Source organism: Pimephales promelas, chromosome 10 (genome assembly GCF_988280905.1).
Source record: "Pimephales promelas chromosome 10, fPimPro1.hap1.1, whole genome shotgun sequence".
Lineage (NCBI taxonomy): Eukaryota > Metazoa > Chordata > Actinopteri > Cypriniformes > Leuciscidae > Pimephales > Pimephales promelas.
Window position 1 is genome coordinate 25194962 of NC_142778.1, and position 24485 is coordinate 25219446.

A 24485-nucleotide genomic window follows, 5' to 3' on the forward strand; every position below is an offset into this window, starting at 1 on the left:
AGAATCTCAAAAATCTAAATTTCTTAATAATATTTCAATAAATGGAGAAGATTTCTCATATCTTTTTAGTCTAATGGTCTCAATCTCAGACAAGTTTGTTAAATAGTTTGCCAGCCATGTCTTCATTGGTAAATGCAAAACCTACTTAAAGAGGCTGTTTCACATTATTAAGGAAGTCACAGTTGTCATGCAATATAGGGAGGAAGAAAGATCTTCCTGAAGATGAAAAGGATGGTGCAATGCAATATCTAGCAAAAGGCATGAAACCAACTATTTGCAAAAGATTTGTGAGTTATTTACAGCATAGAAGAACTTGGTCAAAGTTTCTCAAATTAATTGTAGTAAAAGGGGAGCTATTTACATTTACATATTACATAATCAACTGTTGAGCAGCAAATTTGTATTTGAAGCTGCTGGTGTCTCTGGAGTCTCAAGAACCTCAGCCTGGCTGTTAAGCATTAAGCTGCATTTCAGTCATCCCTAACCAAAGCTTACAAAGAGAAACATTTACAGTGGGTGTATTTCACCATTTCATGCTTTTCATCAGAAAGATCTTTCTTCCTTCCTATATTGCACGGAAACTGTGACTTGCTTAATAATGTGGAACAACTCCTTTAAGTAGGTTCTGTTTACCTTAGAAAACCTTCCAAACTTCTAAACGAACCTGTCTGAGATTGATAGCAGTTATCTAAAAAGATATGGGAAAAAAAAAAAACTTTCTTTAACTGAATGTTCATTGTATTGAAATCCTACTGATTTGTCACTTACATAATCATTTGGAACACAGTGCGTGTGTGTGTGTGTGTGTGTGTGTGTGTGTACTCACCTAAAGGATTATTAGGAACACCAGTTAAATTTCTCATTAATGCAATTATCTAATCAACCAATCACATGGCAGTTGCTTCAATGTATTTAGGGGTGTGGTCCTGGTCAAGACAATCTCCTTAACTGCAAACTGAGGCTATGTTTACACAGAAACGATTCTGAAGAGAAAACGCAAAAGAGGCGTTGCGTCATCACTTTTTATTCTGCGTTTAGACGAGCGTTTTGGGTGGGAAATCCGCGGACATATGATGACGCAAAAGTGTGTGAAATTCAATGTAGTATGCACTCCAGGCAGCTAGGAGTGCATACTACAACAACACCAAGTCCGCACACCTGCGTACAACCTTCACTGTCAAGCAGACTTTTGCGTTTTTACCCTTTACACGGGAATGCGGCGGTGGAGCGTTTTTAAGTTTTCCACTCTGGAGGGTGGTTTCACTTTTTTGAGTTTTTAAGCCCCAAAAACGGCGTCGCCGTGTAAACGAAAGGCACTTCCGAAAAAAATATGTTTACGTTTTCACCTGCGAGCGTTCTCGTGTAAACAGGGCCTGAATGTCAGAATGGGAAAGAAAGGTGATTTAAGCAATTTTGAGCGTGGCATGGTTGTTGGTGCCAGACGGGCTGGTCTGAGTATTTCACAATCTGCTCAGTTACTGGGATTTTTATGCACAAACATTTCTAGGGTTTACAAATAATGGTGTGAAAAGGGAAAAACATCCAGTATGTAGCAGTCTTGTGGGCGAAAATGCCTTGTTGATGCTAGAGGTCAGAGGAGAACGGACCGACTGATTCAAGCTGATAGAAGAGCAACTTTGACTGAAATAACCACTCGTTACAACCGAGGTATGCAGCAAAGCATTTGTGAAACCACAACACGCACAACCTTGAGGCGGATGGGCTACAACAGCAGAAGACCCCAACGGGTACCACTCATCTCCACTACAAACAGGAAAAAGAGGCTACAATTTGCAAAAGCTCACCAAAATTGGAGAGTTGAAGAAAAATATTGCCTGGTCTGATGAGTCTTGATTTCTGTTGAGACCTTCAGATGGTAGAGTCAGAATTTGGCGTTAACAGAATGAGAACATGGATCCATCATGCCTTGTTACCACTGTGCAGGCTGGTGTTGTACTAAAACACAGTATTAGTATGGTGTTCCTAATAATCCTTTAGGTGAGTGTATACTGTATATATATATATATATATATATATATATATATATATATTGTCACTTAATGACTATTATATGAAGCACAAAACATAGGGCTTGATAACTTGATAGCTGTAGCAAGGTTTAATCTCTGAATCATGTTTCACATGAGAGTGTGTAAATGAGCAATCATCACACACACACACACACACACACACACCGCATATGCAGCAGTTAGAGGCTCCTGTAGAAAAATGATAGCCCTTTAATGGCATCCATCCCCCACTTCTCTTTAATTGACCACACACATTTTCACTGCATTTGAACTCGAGACCGTAACTGACCTATCTTTGAGGGTAGGCTACCAGGTGTCTCATACTACCATATTACTTCAACACTAGCGCTCTTGTCAGCACACGCTACTGTGTTTTGTGCGCGTATGAGTTTGTGTGTGCCCATAAAGAAGCATTTGTTTGAATTAAAACACAAAGAAAAGTCACTTGGCATGAATCTAAAAAGAGTCCTTGTCGCAGCAGGGGAAGTGAAGGATGGGCTGTGTGCACCTAGAGGTCAAACATGGGGAAGATCAATCTTCATCAAGGAGAGACGAGATGTCGGATTTATGGGCAGTGATGACGTGGGAGGTTTACAATACCTGCAGAGAGCTATTCAACATTGATCTCAATGGCATGTGTTCTGGATGTACTGTACATAACTTTGCTCTTGGACACTCAGTTCTGGACAACTCACAAACACACATAAACTCAAGCCTTTTACTGAGCTGTGAGAAAAGAGCAAACAGGGAAAAATTTAAAGAAATGATTTAGTCACAAACCAACACCTACTCTATCATAATAAAAATGTTGTTGAAATATGCTAATTACATACATATTCGACCTTATGTAGCCCCGCCCCTTTTCAGCGTTGCACTCGTTGTCTTTTGACTTCCGGTCTGTATTTCCACAGCGATCTTGCATGAATGAACTGCTCGTAAAAAAATTCCCGTTCGACATTTGTTAAGACATCTGCTTTACAATGCTTATGATAAACATTATAATGCTCATGATAACTTTTGTTAACTCTGCAATAAGTAAATCCACTTCACCAGCTAATTACTCCTCGACAGCGATGCCATAGAAATATACCGGAAGTTTAAAGACAATATTCTAAAGATGACGGCGCCCACGTTTCTCTGGTGCATGAGGTCTATAGCAGAAAAAAAGATTCTTTGTTTTTAAAAGTGTACATTGTGCATAATAAATAATACATAATATGGGGCACAACTTTTTGAATAACCAAAACATTAAAGATATCATCTTGCTATCATCAAGATTTTTGTCCCATCAAATGCTCTCTAGAATGGGAATGCCCCTCCCCCTAATAACAACTGAATAGCAAGTAACTAATCATGGTGCATGGATGTGATAGAACTCATCAGAATTGCATTGTAGTATACTACTCTTACATTTTCTGCCATTTTAATACATTTTCTGCCACCAAAAAAGACATAAATATTAAAACTACTATCCTATCCAATAGGCAATATGCACGCATAAGTTCCGCATTTGAAGCAAGGCTGCTCTTCAGTTTCCAGTTGGGGACTGAAGATTAGAGTCTTCAAAATGTACTTTCCTCCCGTCTTTAAAACAAAACTTTAATACGTTTAGATGTCATTTTATATATAGTTATGTTTATTGAATATAATATACAAAACTGGTGTGCACATCCCAAACGCCCAAATTGGGCTCAGATGCAGGACAGCTGAATGAAGTAAACAAAATAAAGAAGTGTGACGTCCGCACACTGAAAAGGTACTGCTCCAAAAATTTTCAGTGTGCGGACTTCACTCTTCTTTAGTTTATTGAATATAATAAACAAAGAAGCATAAACAAAATGAGGGGTGGCTGTTTTGTCTGATTTTGTGAGTAACGTTTCTTTAGTATAGCCATAGAGTATAAAAGCCAATATAAATTCTCGGTATAGCATTGGACTCTATGATCGGCGGAAGTAATCCAGCATCCTTAGACCTTCACCGGAAATACGTCATGCACCGTCGTGCATAGAGCCTATTCAGCCTAAATCCTAGTGGCTATAACTTTTAAAAAGGGAATCATTATGTCCCACCCAAACTTAAATAGGAAATACATCTTCAATAATCAAGCAAATACGCACACAGAACCTCAATCGGAGCACACTAGAAGAGTACAACGCAAATATTACAGACATACAGTGCTCATACCTTTTGTGGCCTGATGATAGATGGACGGGGAATATGTGGACGTTTTGTGTCCAGAGCAGAGCTGTCATCCAGGGCATCGTCTTCCTCTGAGAGCCCTTCTGAGCTTGGGTAGGAATGAAGCACGTGCTGGTTATCTGTTCCCAATTCTTTTGTTTTGGAGTTAGTTCCATTAGTCTTGGCCTGGATGGAGATGCAGCTGAATGAAGGCTGGCTTTCAGTCCTCACTGGGTTTACTGGACCAGGCTGAGTGACAATGACTGGGCCCATGGCAGGATCTGACCCATTTTTAGAGAGTTCTGAGTCCAAGTATGGAGCGGGGTCAGCAGAAACTTCTGGAGGACCACCAAAACAGTACTGTAGCGCTGCGCATGGGAGCTCGTGCATCACTCCAGGAGATACAAGCGCTTCCTTTTTAAGTAATTCAGCAGCTTTTAGAATGCAATCAAACGTTGAAACTCCAGTTTATGGATGAGATCCCAATACGCAAAAGCATTTCAGGATTCTATCAGAGTTTGATGGTTTTCCATGGTTCCACGCTAAAGATCTAAAAAAAAAATAATAATAATTCACCTCCAGAGACCTTCCTGCAAACGATTAAGTTTTGCTCAGAGACTCAACATGTTTTGCAGATGAACAGCCCCGATAACTTTCTCCGTGAATGCTTCTGAACACATCCCGGTCAAATCATCTCTCCTCTGTACTGGTTCTTCCTCTTAACCTGCTCTCTCTGAGGATGATTGTGAAGCTCAGGGTTTTGCGAGTGATGGGTTTGTGGGGGTGTCCGAGTGTCTGGTTACCTGAGCAGGTACTCCCCCTGCCAAGGGCCTGTGGCATTGTCCTTGCGCATCCCAGTGTGCCAAGCAGAGGTGTTGGGTTTCAGAGCCACAGTAACTGATAGGCCCTTAGTGAAACTCAATTGTGGCGGGTTGTGGCAAGGAGCAAAAGAGGGAGAAAGCGTTATCAGAGACATCAGAACAGTTCGTTGGACTTAAAAATCTTATTTTTAAAGGGATGGTGCCCTTTTCACAAGATATAAAATAAGTGTTTGATGTCCCCAGGGTGTTTATGTGAAGTTTTAGCTCAAAATATACCACAGATATTTGTATATAGCATGTGAAAATAAATTCACATTTGAGGGTATAAGCAAAAAAAAAAAACTTACCCTAAAAAAAAAAAGCAATAAAAAAAGCCATTTTTTGTGTCTGTCCATTTAAATGCAAATGAGCTGCTGCTCCTGTCACTCAGGAGTGACATAAGTGTAGCTTATGTGTAGTTATCCTCTAGTCATTGATTAGCATATTCTATCATGATAATCTATAAATCACGTTCCCGGGGGTGGGGTTTATGTAAATTTTAGGGTTGGTGATGTCACTAACCAGTGAGGAATGTCCTGTAGTCCCTATCAGCCATTTGTTGTAGTCCTTACAAAGCAATTTCTTTAAAAGAAAATATCTCCCTTTGCTTTGAACTTTGAGCATTGTAACTTTGCTTTACTTTATGCTCAAACAGCAACATTACACATTATTTAAAGTTAGAAAAGTGAAATCATAATCAACCACCCCTTTAAGATTTGAAGGACACAAGGGCACATCTAATACAATTACATCTTCTTTTTCACAAGCTTAAAGCTGCTTGTTTAGTTAAGACTAATAAACTAAGGTTTTAGTGATCTCTGTGAATTCTGTTAACCTAGCAAGACTATATAGACTAGCATACCCTTGTGAAAAAGAAGTACACTTTAGCATGGGTTTTATTACAGAAATAACATCTATTACAATAAGAATATATAGTACTTAAATTCTGAATGTAATGTAAGGGACGTTTGATTGCATGTTATTTACAATAAAATGTCATTTTATATTATGTGTATTAAATGCAAAAAGTGCTTTTTGACCCGCTTAAGTAAGACATTAGGTAATTATAAGTAATTATTATCTTTGAAATATGGTTAGAGTACTGTCAAATGAACTAACACGCATTTATGATGAACTAAAATATACTTTAATATGTGAAACTATCATGTGCAATTTAGTACATTTAAAATATATACATTTTAAATGTAACATCAAATAACATACTTATAATCAACTTTACATGTGCTATTAGTCCACACATCAAAATAAAACAACTAAATATTAAAACATAATGACTTTAAATGTACTTTAAAACTTGATTTGAGCCATTAGAAAGTGCACTTTCGAAAATGTACTTGGAGTGTTACTACACAGTCATAAAAGTGTAGGCTACTCTCTTTAAGTACACTTAAGTCACCTTTTATCATTAATATTATTTTATTTGCAAGCAGTGTTGGGGTACGCATTAGGCTACAAGTACGTAATCAGATTACTTATTTCAAGTAGCTAGATAGGTAAAACAAAATAAATATAGCCTAGTTTAAAGTAATGAAAACTTTGTTTTCCCATTTATTGACTGACACCTGTTCTGTTCTCATGTTGAGAGAAATCGGGAAAACAGGTGTTGATGGTTTTTGTACTTATATAGACTAATGTTGTTACTTTCACGGAACTGATTCAGTGTTCCTCAAAATGAATAAAAATATGAAATATGTTAAATTACACAAATATACTGTAGGTCTTTGCTGCTGACAATTTATGGTTCCACTTCAACTATACCAATAAGCAAAAATGACTTTAGATATATATCACATTTGTGTTGAATTAATTAGTTTTTATTGCTGAAGCAAGAGCGTTGAACTTAATTCTTCTGCAGTCCAGAATGGCAGCACAGCTTGAAGGTTTGTTTGAGGTGCGCCCTCTACTGTACAGACGGGAATTTGCATTCGTTCAGACTGAGGCTTATTCATTTCACTTTTGGTGTGAACGGATTACATTTGTCAAAAATATAACGTTTAATGAAAAAAAGAGAGAGAAAAAAGATTAATGTTAGTAGTTAAAGACATTAGCCTAATTCTAGCTGGTATTTTCAGCAGGGAAAGAGAGGCGTATGCTGGTTTTGTGCTATCTTGCTAATGCACTAGCAAAACTTAGCTGAAGCCTGAAGATGCTGGTTAGCCACCTCAATCTTTTTCTTGACATTAGTTAATCATGGAAAAAATGCTGGTTCAGCTAGGTAAGTGGCCAAACATTTAGAATCCAAAAAAACAAAACAAAATATGCTTGTGAATAGCCATAGTCTATCCAGCAGGATAGTGACACTGTAGTGTAAAACTACAAAACACAGTACATTGATGAAAAGATCACATAATATAAAGTCAAGAAGGCAGCCATGTTACAACTCAATATCATATTTATAAATATATAGATTAGTCTAAAAATATGTCCACATTTGAGAAGGCCAATATTAGCACTCAGTCGCCACATTACACAAGGTGGACAAATTGAACAATGCAGTGGCGCTGAAACATTGATGAGCCCTTTTGTTCGAGAATGTAAACAGGACTGAAGTTTCCACTCCACGAGGAGCCGAGGTACCATATGTTGCACCAGAGAAACGTCGGTTCAGTGAGAATGAGCTTCTGAATGAAGTGATGTAAAGCTACTATAACTTAATAACAAAGCTTTTATCCATGCATTTTAAAAGACAGACTGTGCAGATGGGTGGATTTTTTCAGAGAAAGCCTGATTATTTAGACCTGCATAATTAAAGAAAACAACAAGCCTCAAGTTATTTTGGTTTGTCAGTCTGATACAATTGTTGCATGACAAGTTGATATTAGTGGATGAAAATGTGAAATTCTAAATATTGCGGTTCATAATAGTGTGTTTGCACATTTATAAAAATACACAAAAATAAATATAATAGGCCAAGATCAATTGAGATTTCTAAAAATAATTGGTCACACTTTAGATTAGGGTCCAATTCTCACTTTTAACTAAGTAACTAACTAACTAACTACGACTTTTGCCTAACTATTAATAGTAATTAGGAGTTTAGGTATTAGGTGGGATTAGGAATGTTGTCATGCAGAATAATAAGGCATTATTATGTGCTTCATAAGAACTAAACAGCCGATATTCTAGTAATATGCAATGCATGGTAATAAGCAACTATTTAATAGTGAGAATTGAATCCTAAATTAAAGTGATACCAGAATTTCATACTGGTTTGGAATGACGTGGTTATTTAAAAGAGTTGTAATTTTTAGGTGAATTATACGATTAACCATCTATTGGATTTGGGCTGTAAATGCAAAATAAAGGTGACTTCAGAGGAATCTTTACTGGACTGGATTTAAAAATAAATGGTATAAGGTCAGGTAAAAAAATCTATGCCTTATTTTTTCATTTAGAGAAGTCAGTTTCAGATATTTCAGTTGTCGTCGACTGGCAAAGTCCCTTTTAACGCAGCAAATACAATCTATATCTAATCTAAAGGAAAAACATATATAATATATGAATGAATATGAAAAATGCACTTTTTGCAATTTTATAGGAAATGCATTTTCAGTAAGAATGGTACCAGTTTATCCACTAGGATGTGGGGTAAAAATTATATGATCAAGAAGTTATGACAACATGTTTTTACATTGTTTTAACTCATCAAAATAAATTAAGCAATTTTCAACTTTTTTTTACAAGTTACACAAGATTCAGCTAATTTCATTTAAGTTGAAATGATTTAAACATCCAAGTTGATTGTACTTAAAAATTTAAGGCAGCAACTTAAGAGTTAAAAGCAACTCCGCAGAAAAAATATGCTCTGTGTAAGTGAGTCTCAATGGTATTACATGTTTTTCAATTCTGATGAATGCTGACAGTTATTTGATTCAAAAATGAAAACATACCAATCAGGTTTCAGTAAAGTTTGATATTGCAAACAACAGTGAAACATATGGTAGTCATTTTTAATTGTCACTTAAATAATCAGCAGATTTGTAACTACAGGTCAAGGAAGTTCCAACCAGACAAACTTAACAAAATTGGAATAATAAAAAAATAATAATAATTCCAACAAAAAAACAAGGGCAGATCAACTGAGAAAGTAACAGAATTATCCTTTTCTTAGAGCAAATTATGCTCCTGTTTCCAACATTAACACAAAAATAGTTTTAGCACAAAGGCAAGAACACAATTTCAGCATGAAATGAAGTACAAATAGCAAAAGGATCAGTGTTTTAGTGAGTCTAATACTACGGTTTTCTGCTTTCCTAACACATCAAAAGCGTGAATTTACAGAGGAATATACTGTACCCATTTGATCAACAGCAGTTTAATGAGCAATAGTGCATCCTGGAACGATAATTATAATAATAAACAATTTCCGCTATGAAATGATGAGCACTTCATGGCCACAGCAAACAGTTGAGGAAAGAAGCCAGAAATATCTTTAGACATAACCCTGACCTTAATCAATACTTTGAGTTCAAAGTATTGCAATACAGAGTGGTAATCCTGAAAGTACTCAGGCCAATACACTGTGTGTATGTGTGTGATTCACCACCACTTACTCTACTGATGCATTTAGCATCCGAATTTCAGAAAAAAATTATTTTGAGAAGCAGATGCACAGTTTAAGGCATGTTCCAGGATCAAAATGAGCAGATTTTCTGTACTGTTGATAACCACAGTTTGTAAAACATAAAAGAAAGTGTTCACAGTAATGTACTTACAATGGGGCAGGGCTTTATAGAGGTGAATAAATATAGTTGTGAATAAAGTAGAAATTATTCTTAGTTTCTACGCTGTATATTGAAATGCACTACCATTCAAAAGTTTGGGGTCAGTAAGTTTTCTTAACCTTCTTTTGAACTTTACAATTATTAAACTATTATTCTATTTTTTATTATTGAGTCAATTATAATTATTTTACGGAAGAGGATTAGGGCCAAGCAAGATTAAAGTCATTACAATGAGAGATTAAACTTGTTAAATTTCGAAAAAAAAAAAAAACAGTCGAAATACAATCTTGAGAATAAACTCATTAAATATCTTTCATTTTCGAGAATAAAGTCGTGTTTTGAGAAAAAAACTCTTTAGATTTCGAGAATAAAGTCGTGTTTCGAGAAAAAAAACTCTTTAGATTTCGAGAATAAAGTCGTGTTTCAAGAAAAAAAAATCTTTAAATTTCGAGAATAAAGTCGTGTTTCGAGAAAAAACTCTTATACTTCGAGAATAAAGTCATGTTTCAAGAAAAAACTCTTAAAATTTCAAAAATAAAGTCGTGTTTCGAAAAAAAAACTCTTTAAATTTCGAGAATGAAGTCGTGTTGAGAAAAAACTCTAAATTTCGAGAATAAAGTCGTGTTTCGAGAAAAAAAACGTTTAAATTTCGAGAAAAGTCGTGTTTCGAGAAAAAAACTCTTTAAATTTGAGAATAAAGTCGTGTTTCGAGAAAAAAAACTTTCAATTTTGAGAATAAAGTTGTGTTTCGAGAAAAAAAACTCAATTTCAAAAATAAAGTCGTGTTTCGAGAAAAAAAACTCTTTAAATTTCGAGAATAAAGTTGTGTTTCGAGAAAAAATCTCCTAAAATTTCAAGAAAAAAGTTGTGTTTCCAGTTCAAACATGTTTTTTTCTCGCAACACAACGACTTTATTCTCGAAAATTAATGAGTTTATTCTCAAGATTGTATTTCGACTTTTTTCTCGAAATTTAAAGAGAATTTTTTCCTTGAAACTCGACTTTATTCTCAAGATTGTATTTCGACTTTTTTCTCGAAATTTAGTTTTTTTTTTCTCGAAACACGACTTTATTCTCGAAATTTTTGAGTTTATTCTCACGATTTAGACTTTTTTTCTCTAAATTTACCACGGTTTTTTTCCTCTCAACACAACGACTTTATTCTCGAAAATTAATACGTTTATTCTCAAGATGGTATTTCGACTTTTTTCTCGAAATTTAAAGAGTTTTTCTTTCTCGAAACACAACTTTATTCTCGAAAATGAAGGAGTTTATTCTCAAGATTGTTTTTCGACTTTTTTCTCGAAATTTAATGAGTTTTTTCTCGAAACACAACAATTTTATTGTCGATATTTAATAAGTATAATCTCAAGATTGTCTCTCAACTTTTTTTCTAGAAATTTATTAAGTTTAATCTCGCATTAATCTTGAGATGGCCCTAATCCTCTACTGTATTATTTTTATTATTTAATTAATATCATAAAAAAATAAAAAAATAAATCAGCAAATCAACTTGCAGATTACAGGTCGAGAACAACTATTGTATTGCATTTTTTACTTTTGATTACAATCTGTCAAGTTGAACCTGGAACATTGCTTTAATTAACACCATTTAAAACATAAAAGCTGTATGCCCAGCTCTTTTGTAGATGCCAAACATAATCAAGGCATATGGAGATGGGAAAACGTCACAACTTTAAACACTATAACTGGACTCTAAAGTTTAATTAAGACAATATGTGTAGGGTTCAATACTGTATTATGAATGCTATATCCATTAAACAGATATAAAAGAATCAGCACCCCATGAGGACAGGCAGAAGATGCACTGAGAAATAAATCATAACAAAACAAACTGATTCATTTAAGGTATCAAAAGCACTTAAATTTTCAAGAGCCAGTGCAAGGTATAAAATTCAAATGTGAAGGCAGTGTACACAGCAAAGACACAACAAAAAGTGAAAATAAAAACACACACACAGAAAACTCTAATAATAATTTGCTACCAAATTACATATGCGACTGGGTAAAAGACATTGTTCTTCAGTCTCAGGACACTGCTTGTGTTTTAAACAACTAAATTGTTGGGAGAACTTGAGAGGAACATGGGAGTAAAGGAGAAATGTCTACTCTTCCTGTCCTAATGCTCTCAGCCACCAGGCGGCAGCAGAGGTCATATGACGTACAGTCATCGTCCTCTCAAAAAAGCCACTTCCATGGGAAGTACAGTGCAGTGTAGTGCGGTTTTTGCCTGTTGGAGCTGGAGGGGGCAGGTCTCAGCTGTGGTAGCTGGGTACCGCTGCCTGTTTCTGGGAGAGGCGCATCAGTTCTTCTCGGATTGCTTTGATGAGGGAGGCGGATGAGTGGTTGGGAGGGGAAGGCTCCTCCAGGGGAGCGGAGGGAGCGTAGCCCAGGCCGAGAGAGTCCAGGTGGGCAGAAGTGGAAGATGGCTCTTTCAGGCCATTCCTGGAGGTCTGGAATAAAGATATGGCGCTGTAGTCAAGAGAGCCGAGAACCTAAACAAAAGAAATGAAGACAGCAAGGAAGGAAGGCAGAAATGAGTGAAAGAAGATTAAAACAAAGATTAAAGAGTTTAAGTGAGAAAAAGACTCTTACGGAGGCAGAAAGGAGTGAGAATAGTAAGTGTTTGAAGAGGACATCTTGAAGGCCTGCTTATAATGTACAGTATACTATTTCTTTGTTTTAAATATAAATATTAGATAAAAAAGCCTTAACTTAAATTAGAAAATGTTACCTGAAACTGAAATAAAATAAAAGTTACTACGTTGACTTACAAAAAACCCCAACTAAAATCTGAACTAAATTAGAAAAAAAAAAAAAAAAAATTTACTTATATTTTTAGTTTTCATTTACATATTAGTTTCATTCAAAACATTTATTAATGCATACAATAATATTATTTATCCATCCATCTATCTATGGTAATGTCCATACAAATTGACTTCAATATGCAAATATGTTATTTGTCCCTTTTTTAATTAAGTAAGAAAGAATTTAAACTTACAGGCTCTCTGTTGTTAGCGAATTTGCTGTCGTCCTCATGATACGGGCTCCAGTTTAACCCACCAGGCTGCCGGCAGTCCCCTACACGACCCGTCAGACCAGCGTGGGTTAAAGGATGTAGCTGGGCACCTGTGAACAGAACAGATATGTAACCTACATTCTACTTTATATTGTGCCATTTGTCTTTATCCATGCATCCTTCATTCTTTTCTTTCAATGTTTTAACTAAACATTTCATATCAGCACATTTCTTTCCTAGATAAACCTTTAAACTCATACCTGTAGTGCCACCTACAGGTCGTGGCCTGGCGGAGGAGGGCAGATCATCTGTGAGCGTGAGTCCACCTCGACCAGTGTAAAGCGACTCCGGCTGTAGCTGTTCAACAGGAAGGGCTTCTCCTGAAGGGATGTAGCCGGGCCCCAATCCCTGTCTGTAGAGATAGGAAGACCTAAGACCCCAGCTATTAAGAAATCACACTGCACTAACAAAAAGTGACTTAATTTTCCCATTAAGCGATGATTGAAATATTATATACACAAATATTACACAAACTTTCATGATCTTCATGACCATAATAAAACTCTATTGGTTCGTCATGGCTGATATATTGGCTGATATTTGGCTTTTTTTTTTTTTAAATTATCGGATTAAGTTAAGCATCGGAAGTGGACTTTTATTTTGACAGTGCTGTGTTGAGGTCGATGCAGAAGTAGTGCTACCGAGTATTTATTTGTGAAAGTACGAAATCACTGTTTGTTACTGTTTCCCCTCATATTTATTCAATATTCTGTATAGTATACAGAATCAAGAAGTATACATTTATTTTACAGATCATTTTTTTAAAGGGTAACTAAACCCCTGGTCAGATAAGAGCCTGACTCCACCCACTGGCAATATTTGAAAAATGCTAAAAAAGTGGGCAGACCCCAGCGGAGATAGAGGGGACGAAATAGATGCTAAAACACTCTATCCTGATTGTTTTCAATACTCGCAATTCCAACTCCTGGCTCCCTAAGTTGGTTTTTATACTGCCAAGGGCGTAGCTTGCGTGGTGAGCTGAAACCTGCGTACGTCACGAAGTGCGGAACATCCAACAGGAAAATTCAACTGCAGTAGCCACCATTCAACCTGAAGAGGGCAGCACTAAGAAGTTTTTACACCATATATTGTAGAAATAAAACACTTTATACACAAATGTCAAAAAAGTTACTTGAATCAATGACTGGTATTAATAAAGATCCATTCTTACAGATCATTAACTAAAAAAAGTTGGTTTAGTGTTTAGTTACTCTTTAATCAAGCTTAAATAATTTTTTTTTTGCATAATGATATATTTTCCAATTACTTCCAATTTAGTAAATATGTAAAATAAATGAAGAGCTCTTTTCCAAAACGCTATAAATCCATTTCAATAGTTTTCAGGAAAACTAAATTTTTTACCTAGACCCACACATTTTGTGAATATTCAAATTATCCTGTTTAAATGTTTTATTGGTTCAGTCTGAACATTTTGAACAATAATTATTAAATCAAACAACAAAATTGTTAATGATAATTTAAAAGTTAATTTTATTTTTTTCCAAAACGCTATAAATCGAAATAAACCTCAAACAAATAGTACCAATTTCAACATATGCATGAAAAAAAACAAATTATTAATACCAATTTCAACATATGCATGAAAAAAACGAATTATTAAAAATGATCAATATATGATAACGATATTCAAAAAAGGGATGGGCACCCCTCCCGCACATGCACACACACACACAGGCTACATAACATGTGAGCAAAGCGGAGCAGCATGACGCTTAAATATAAGTTAAAAAAAAACAAAAAAACAAAATAAACATTTCACATTTGTTTTTAATAATATTACATTACTTATTTTTATTATTTCATCTATGTTGAGTAGGCTATGAAAAGGGAACCGCATGAGATGAGTAAGATAGGATCAAAATTCAAAAGCTGCCCAATATCGGAAAATATTTGGAGTGCGTCAGACATGATTTTGACCACTTATTAAGTTTTGTTTTGTAGAAAGCTTGTAAATTTCGTTTCATATAAATTGTATCTTCATTTTAATAAATGTTTCATCGACAAATTGACTGGATTAATACATTAGAAGTAAATATCAGACAATATAATCAGGACACAGAGGCGCGCAGGTGAACCGGAGCGCGTCTCATAATATGAACCGAAACACCGCGATGCTTGCCTCACACAGGCCTGAGAACTAAGCTACAGAAAGCTTAAAATATCTACTTTTAAACAAAACAATTAAAAACTAAAATAAATTGGCAACTCTCTGCGTATGTAGGCTAATTCGAAGTATGCGTTTCTCTATGCGCGTTCACTGCGAAGATGGCGAGTAAGCATCATCAACTTTATCTTTGTTGCTGACACTGACAGAAAACACTAGTTTATTAATAAACAATTCAAATGTTTCATGCATAATCATTACTTTTGCCGGTTCTTTGTGGCAAGCTTTATGCATACGTTGAGATGCGGAATATGCAATTAAAAACGCTCATATGGTTTCTCTCCCATTTAATTAAATCAATATATGTGATTACTGATAATACAAATGGCTTAAATGATCTACTACTAGTCGACTAGAAAACTAGGACTCATTTTGAGGAATGAATGAACATAATAAACCTCTGTTCAGAGTGCCGCCGTGCTGGATTGTGTAGAGCGCTCATTGAATTTGAGGATTTATCGTGTTTAGGCTAAAAACAGGGCTGGCGCTTATCGTGGTTTGGAAAGAAACTGTATCTTGCAGTACATTTTAAACAAGGAAATATAGCGATTCGGCATGAAACGTTGATAGAGCAGTGAAAGGGTTCTGTCCACAGCAGAATGACACGACAAACTCATTTTTTTTTAAAATGTCGTTTAACGCGTTTTGGAAAAGAGCTCTTCAAATATAATTTCAATTTAAATTCTTTCAATTAAATAGTGTGATATCATATATAGCGTATCATCTTAATGTCGGCAATCGGCCACCATGCTCTGAGATCAAAACATCCATATCCATAATATACTCACCTATGTAGTAAACCTTGCACACTGGAAGGAGGCAAACCTAATTCAGCATATCTCTGAAAGAAATACACACAAACACGCAATGATTTAATGCATGAAAGGTAGGGATGTAACAATACCCTCATGTCACGATTCGATACATATCACGATACGATATTATTGCAATACTCCAAGACATATGGTAAAAGATTAACATAAAAATGTACTGTTGATTAAAATGCTAAATTTGATATTAAATTGTGAGTATAAATGAATAGGCTTGGACTTGGTGCTTGTAACCCAAGGACAATAGTGACACCAGAATAACAATATTCATGATTCTGTAGCTGAAAATACAGAATTATTTTAGACAAATATGCTTGCACTCTTTCACTGACTAGATATATTTAAAATAATGTTGGCCACTTTTTACTGGTTAACATCAGACCTTTGGCATTATCAGGACCCACACATATTCCCACATTGCATTATTATACATTATATTCAACATTATATATAGTAGTATAATGTATATTTACACTAAAATTCTGAAAACTTGAATTTTTCTCACAGTAATTTTTATTTTGGGGGAACTATCCACGATACATATTGTCACTATCCATTGTGGCACGATATATTGTTACACCCCTAATAAAAGGTTTAATTTAATACATTGCTAAGTCTGAAACACATTAGTAGCTGTTCTGTGATGTTCCACCACAACTGGTGTTTCTGTCTATCAGCCTAAATAAACCCTGTGACCCAGAAAACAGAAAAGCTTTTAAACAGTTGAGCTGGGAATGCCATTTTAAGGACACGCACCATTCCCCGTTCCATCTAGACTCTTAAATAAACATTTAAGTTATTAGTCAGTTCATATTTTGCCTCAGTTTGGCTTTGCAATCCCCTCTTTACCTTCCACTCAAAGGCCTCAATCTAACAGAAATACTTCATTCAAGACACAGTGTTGACAGATGAGGCTTCCATTCTGGGATGCTTATTCCTGATCTGTGGAAAACCCCAAGTCGGTGTTCCTCTGATGTGATTCCAGAGCATCAAATTATTGCTCTAGTACGGTTCATCACACATCAAAACATATTCATAACGAAATCAAGAAATTAACTTATTGAAACAAACCACTGTAACCAGAAATCCTTTAGTCATTGCACCTCTGGTCTTATTAAGCAGACTCAAATTTAGAAGAAAACATGGATTTATCGATGTCGATTTATGGATATCGATGTTCTCATGGTTGTTTTGCATTTATAAATGTCCTTTTCTTTAGATGCTCATTTCCTGTATTTTATTTTTTATTTTACCTTTGCCACCCTCCAACGCTCAGGTTGATCTTTAACCATACTAAAAATGTAATATGACTGTTAAATGTAAATGAAGCAAAGTCTACATTACAATATTGTGATGCACAATTAAACAATTTATTTAATTCGACTAATGTATTCATTATTTTATTTAGTGTTTTATTTCAATAAAACGAAGACAAAACTTTGACACATGCTTGTGTCTCAGTTCTGGATAGAAATCAAATGGAGCATAAAGTGTAGCGTGACCGCAGCTTTAGACAAGGGGAAATCATATAAGTATTGGATTGTACAAAGGAAACAGTAACACATAAGCTTCACATGAATGTGGATCATCTAGGGGTTTCTCTTCGAACAGGATGTGTTCGAAAAAGACTGGAAAATCCCACGTCCAAGCTAAGAAAAGTAATAGCACCTCTCCTCAACAAACCGCACAATTTGAGGTTTCATTCATGATTTCATAGCAGGACGATTAAAATGACCTGAACTCTTAGCATTAACAGTTTGTTCAAATATCTAAACCTAAGTATGAACAAACATAATAAATAAGCACACACTATCTCTGATTCTGAGACTTCTAAGTGGTGCAGAAGAGTAAGGGTGTAATATAGTGAGAGTTTTTCCTTAATAAGTCAGTCAGAAACATTACTGTTTCACTACAATCAAAATCTGATCTGCTGGTTCCAGGTTCGTGTAGGCCTGAAATCATAGAGGCTGTTCCAAGGTCAGTTTGACCTGACATCTAATGTCAAGGGTATATTTACGGTTGACAGATGGGGTGTCCTTAACTGATTATAGCACGGTTCTAATCCTCCCCAACCAGCGACTTACAGACTGATGCAACACAGAAATGTTTGATAAATAAAGCCTTTCGACTCGTTATGTTTGTTTATAGAGTTTAAGTCAGGTCAAAAGTGAATTTTGAAAATAATTTAAAGTGATTTGTAGACCATAAAATATTTCTGAGCATATATATATATATATATATAGTAAAACATATATATGTATCTATGTATGTATATATATAATATATATACAAACACACATTTATTTATTTTTTATTTTTTAGATAAAAATTTAATTTTTAAGAGAACTAAATAATAGATCATTTTTTCCCCTCAATGCTCCAGGCCAGAAAATAATCGTTTTTATAAATAATCAAATTTTGGTGAAGTATTCCATTACAGGAGGAACTATGTTCACCATTAAACCAAATAATTTTAGGACATATGTTGTTTAAATTTTTTATTTTTTTTACTCAGGCTACAAATGCTATTCATTGCTAATTCACTATGGATTGTTCTTACCCCTGTGTAGGGATTCAAAGGCAGGTATCCTGGGCCCCAGGGTCGAGGACCACGGGATGGCGGGCTCAAGGGAGGCGGGGGTCCGGGGTTGAGACCGACCCCAGGCAGAGTGATGCCAGCTGTGCTGCCCTGAGACGTAGGAGACACGAGGGCGAAGGCATCGTCCAGTAGAGAGTGCATTTGCTGCCGGGCCTCCTCTATAGACGGCTGAGGGGGCAGATAGGGGGGTGGAGGAGGAGGGTGACCAGGAGGAGGAGAAACGGGACCATGGAACACGTCATCCGTCGGAGAGGGGCTATGATGCTCGGGCCCCTGGTCTGGGTCCGACTGCAAAATAAAAGCAAATTAAAGATGATTAACATTCAACACTGCAAGTAAATATAAATATTGCATTATTTAATGAAAAATGCAGTAAAGTAATATAGTCAAATATTACCATTAAAACAACTATTTTCTATTTTAATATATTTCAAATGTAATGTATTACTGTAATGGCAAAGCTGAAGACTGAAGTAATGATTTCTTTGAAATAGAAATATAGACATTGTAAATGTCTTTACAGTCACTCAGGGCTGTCATTAACGTTAATCAAACAACAAAAGACAAAAATCACTTTAAAAAATAATTATATTTCATTTATACAGATCAGACTATGCAACTATGCGGACTATGTTATTTTCCAATGTTTCCAATGTTATTTTTTGTAAGTTTATTTAATTTCTCTCTTTGCTCTATCTGTATTTATCTATGTTTGTAATTTGTTTATTATTTTCTACGTGGATGGACTCAAACCACCCCGTCATTCTAGAATGATTAATTCTTTCCAAATAGAACTATCCAAGTCATCTGCTGAAACATAAAAATGCAGAAAAAATAAATATTGCAAGTCAGTTTTTCCAATATTGCGCAGCCCTACTGTCACTTTTATACTGGATCTTATGAAGGTGTATAAACAAAGTGTACATTTAAATATTTTCAATAGCACCACCTACTTTTTAAGGAAACTTAAGTAAACCAAGTAAGATTATATAACTCCAAAAGCTACACTATTTTTATATTAATCCTAAAACTATCTTTTTTCAGAAGCAGGAAATTAGCACCTGCTAATTCACAACATGGAACTGATTAGAGATGTTTTGAATAACAAATATATGGGGAAAACAGGAAACAAACCATATGGAGTTGATTACACAGTTACATGCAGAAGTACAGCATGGCGAGCGAGAGAAAAAAGTACAGATCTCCTCATGAGACTGACCACATATGCTATGTTATTGACTCCAGGGTATTTCCTGTATGTCCCATCGCTATCAGTCGTTATGAGTCTATCTCGGTCAGCATCTGTCAGATCACCGTTCATCTGCTGTTTCCTTCTCTGTTTAGGAGAACGCTTCCCTCGGTTGCTGCAAAACATAAACAAACACACACAAACTCTTGAGTGAACATTTGGCCTTTAAATATTCAAGTTATGTGGAAAGTGATTTTCTTGTTCTAGAACTGTTGCAAGTGTAGAAAATTCAGATTTTGTGAGAACAGGGCTTAATTCTGTGTTCAGGATTCAGATCTTTTTACCCTTTCTTGGGCTCGGTGTACAGAGAGGGCATGGGAATATTTGGATCGAGTATCTTGTCAATCTGCATCTGGGCCTTCAGGTAAATTCGGTCCTGCTCTTTGGGGTCGCCAAGACCATCAATGAGATCATCCATAGCAGGGAAGTCGTAATGACCTTTCCTTTTGGCCCTCAGGCGGATCTTATTGCGATGGTGCTCGATCTCAGACTTGTGCCGTAGAGCTACCTGGATCTGGAGAAGAAGGAACAGGCAATGACCTCAGAGTCAATGAGAAGCACATAATGAGGCTTTTGGACGCTGTGAATCAAATTCATAACCGTAGAGACCTTGAAGTTTGAAATGGGCCCCTAAGGAAAGGCCTTGTGAAATGAATGTGAATTAGATGGTGAAGGATACCTCTTTATTCAGCTTGGTGTTCTCTGCTGCTCTGTCATTGGCGGTTGGGCTGGGCAGGGGCAGCGCTGGCATCGGCTGCATGGCGATGAGCTGGATTTTATTATGGAGGCGTTTAGGGCCGTCAATTGGCCGGGACAAACGGTCCACATGCTCAAAAATGGAAGCTGAAGATAATGGCTCATCCACGCCATTCGTTGGGGGTGGACCTATAAGGACAAATAAAAGAGGGTGTCAAAATTTCACAGGTGCAATATAGAAAGACTATAATATTACTGTTTTCAATACTAATAATTATAAGATATGCGTAAATGAGCACCAAATCTGCATATTAGAATGATTTCTGAAGGATCATGTGACACTGAAGGCTGGAGTAATAATACTGAAAATACAGCTTTACCATCACAAAAATTAATTACATTTTAAAACGTTCTACAGCATTTTTAACCAGATAAACGCATTTCAAAAACACCAAAGTAATCTTATCAACCCCAAACTTTTGAATAATAGTAAGTATTAAAAAAATATGTAAACTGGGTGCCAAGTCACCAGTGATATATGATTCTATTTCTATGGTTTTTAGCTGTCATTTGTTAAGTTTCTGTGTATAATGGCCCAAACTAGGGATGTACGATATATCGGCCAGCATATCGGTATCGGCCGATATATGTTCATTTTCAATGTTATCGTTATCGGCCTGGTCAGAAAATGTGGTCGATATATTAAAACCGATAAATAATGTATTATTCCCTTCAGCGGAGACACTTGTTGAGCACTGTTTATGTTTTTGAATTTCTTGAAATCTCTTCAAAAAATGAAAATACGGTTCGGTACAACGTGTGAAGCTCGAATCTGTCATATCGGCTATACAACACTATAATGAGAAAACATCATTATAATTGTGCGCTTGGGACATGGATTTAATTGTGAGACTTTTGTATTTGTAATCAGGCTCTCAAAATTAGATAAAAATTTGGATTTAAGTTTATCGGCCGATATATCGGTTATTGGCTTTCAAATATAAAGAATTATCGGTCATCGGTATCGGCTAAAATTTTCATATCGGTGCATCCCTAGCCCAAACCTAATTGTAAATCATGATAAAGCATTCATTTCATGATACAGAAAAAGAATATTGCACAAAATTTGGCATCTACAATAAATGCTGCATTTATATTAAAAACCTATTTATTCTGAAATATTTGCCTTAAAGGGTTAGTTCACCCAAAAATGAAAATTAAGTCATTAATTACTCATGACCAATGTATATTATACACACACATATATATTTAACAAATCATAAATATATCTAATGCGTTCCACACTATCAAAACAAAGCTAGCCTCATATGGTCAGACAACTGACAAAGAAAGCAAGTGGTTCGTCTGAATCTCCTCTCTTGAGTATTGTTTCACACCAGATGGGGGCAGCGTCTCCCTGACTCTTATTTCAAATGAAATGTACAAGACCTCAAGGCTAGAGGATGATCCATAGTTTTTCTTTGTGTGTGTGTGTGTGTTGGGGGAGGGATTCACAAAAACTATGAACATTAATTAGAAGATCTAACACTATTGTACAAAACAGCACCACTCTTACCAATTCTATTCTTCCCTGTGAGCCAGAGTAACGGATGAATGAATGGATGGAGGGAGCGTAAAAGAACAAGAGAAAAGTTAAATGATGGCAGAAGTAACGGAGACCGTTTAATTGAGATGAAATATAGCATGAGTAGTAAGTAAAAACATGTTTGAGTGGAATGCTTGATAAGACTTATTTTATCTGGGAAAATATCACTGGAACACAATTATGAGAAGAGGAGGATGAAAGGGATTTTCAAAAGGGAAGGCCGTTAAAAGGGAATGGCAATCAGACAGAGAAAGAGAGAAAGCGAGGTGCTAAGGCTGAAATTCATGTCATTTCTTGGCTAGTCAGACTGTAGCCTATTTAGTCTGGTAAAGCAGAAATGAGTGCTGAGAGAGGGTTATCGCCACAGGCACTGTTTGACAAGAGAGGAACACACACAGAGAGAGAGAAAGAGAGCAAGAAAATGAAAGAAAAAAGGACCGAGAAGCAAAGATGAGGGTTAGTCATTCTTCACAAAAGAGGCAGGATGAATGAGTCTGGGCTGACTAGAGAGGAAATCAAGAGGAAGAGCCACAAATCTTCAGCTGAAAGAGCCAGCAGGTTTTATTACTTTCCCCTCTCTGTAAATCTTACAATCTTACATCACATGTTCTTCTTCCACTGGCCATAGAGAGCCTAAGTCCCTCCCCTTCCGGTTGACCACCATGGGACCTTATTTCGGAAAAATACTGTATGGTAGTCAATGGCGAGAGACAACAAATATTTTGATCTCGTTTGAATTATGCCCTGAATTACACATATGATGTTTGTCAATTTAGTCAGTTTTATGACAAACTGCGACTTTCTTGACTTTCATAATTATTTTTTAAATTGACAAACCACATAGGCCCTATTTTAACGATCTGAAACGCATGCATCAACTGCGAAGCGCAAGTAACTTTGTGGGCGGGTCTTGGGCGCTGTTGCTATTTTACCGGCGGGATAAATGACTCTTGCGCCCAAGTTTAAAAGGGGTTGGTCTGAAGTAGCTTCATTATTCATAGGAGTGGTTTGGGCGTAACGTGAAATAGACCAATCAGAGCATCATCCAACATACCCTTTAAGATCTGGTGTGCATGTTGCATGGCAGATTATTATTATGGCGGGTTTACCAGGTGCGCGCAAGGAGCGATTCACAGCCGAGGAGACCAACGTTCTTGTCAGGGCAGTGAAAGACAGAGAAGTGATGTTGTATGGGGATAGGAGATTTTTATTCCTGGTTCTTGACGGACAAACTAATTTGCCAGATGTCCTTATATGCATATGTGTCTTGCCTCTATTGGGCAAACAGGTCGGATCCGTCATTACTACAATTAGCCTGAAAAATTTGGTTAAATGTGTAAGCTAGATTTAGGCCTACATTTTTGCGCCGAAACTCACTTCCTTTTTGCGCCGAACCGCCCAGGGAGCACAAGTTCATTTCCTAGTTTACCGACGTGCGTCTGTGGAGGGATTAGCGCGCTTTGTGCGGGTGCAAAATAGGAATTATACATGCCTTAGTGTACGGAGTCAATTGCACCGGGTGCAAGATAGAGCCATTCAGATGTGTCATTCAGGGCAGTTCAGACGAAAAAAAAAAAAAAAAAAGTTGTCTCTCATCATTGACTACCATACATATTTTTTCCGAAATAAGGTCCCATGAGGGGAGGGACTTAGGCTTTCATTTATGGAGGCCTAGGACTGCCATTTAATAAAACAAAGGTATCTTTTGCCTTTGCTAGCAGCCAACATGCATCAAAGGGGCATGTTTAATATTTAGTCAAAATGTCATTGGTTGCCCATGTTCACATGTAAACTGTCCAATTACATGTGAAATTAATTAATCAATTAAGTTTTTTTTTATTAAATTTAAAAGTAACATTTAAAAAAGATATACTGAACTGCCATGTTATTTTAGTATTATCTATATACTATTATTGTATTATTAATATTTTGAATTAGCTTTTATTTTGTATATTCAGTTTTCACAATTTTTTAAACAGTTTAATTTCACAATAACACTGCTTTACGGTTACATTTAACTATATTTTTTAAATATGAATTTCATTTCTCTCAAAAATCTTAAGGACATATTTAAAAAGAGTTTTAAATCTTGAGTCTATCTGTTTGAAGATATTATATATTTTTATTTTTGAACTAATTCAATCAATGAACAATTAACTTAGCACACCTGCAAGTACTTGACAGGTGCGAAGAACAAAGGAAACAATCAAAAGAGCAACATAAACTATCACAATATAAACCATTGAACGAATCATGTAAATTATTTTATTATTTTACTTATTAAAAGTTAATTTTTTTTTTTTTAATTAACATGATATCAGGCATATTACGATACATGTCAGGATTCAATCCTTTGTCAAATCACAATTTAAATGAGAAAAAGAAATGCAATACATGTATGATAT

The 24485-nt window shown here is 35.9% G+C and overlaps 1 protein-coding gene across 4 annotated transcripts in view; it reads right to left on the reverse strand.

The window, feature by feature from the left end:
• Window positions 1–9018: 9018 nt before the first annotated feature.
• Window positions 9019–24485, reverse strand: part of LOC120462102 (UPF0606 protein KIAA1549) — a 63198-nt gene continuing 47731 nt past the window's right edge. For 3 of the 4 annotated variants that reach the window (XM_089116357.1, XM_039650573.2, XM_089116356.1), the window contains 8 exons: window positions 20458–20663; window positions 20063–20292; window positions 19749–19893; window positions 18491–18817; window positions 15889–15941; window positions 13116–13267; window positions 12838–12965; window positions 9019–12328 (listed from right to left, as the gene is read on the reverse strand). In XM_089116357.1, the coding sequence (XP_088972483.1) occupies window positions 12089–12328; window positions 12838–12965; window positions 13116–13267; window positions 15889–15941; window positions 18491–18817; window positions 19749–19893; window positions 20063–20292; window positions 20458–20663 (1481 nt within the window). In that variant the 3' untranslated portion in view covers window positions 9019–12088. The remainder of the gene's footprint in view (window positions 12329–12837; window positions 12966–13115; window positions 13268–15888; window positions 15942–18490; window positions 18818–19748; window positions 19894–20062; window positions 20293–20457; window positions 20664–24485) is intronic. The other variant, XM_039650574.2, reaches the window with a different exon arrangement.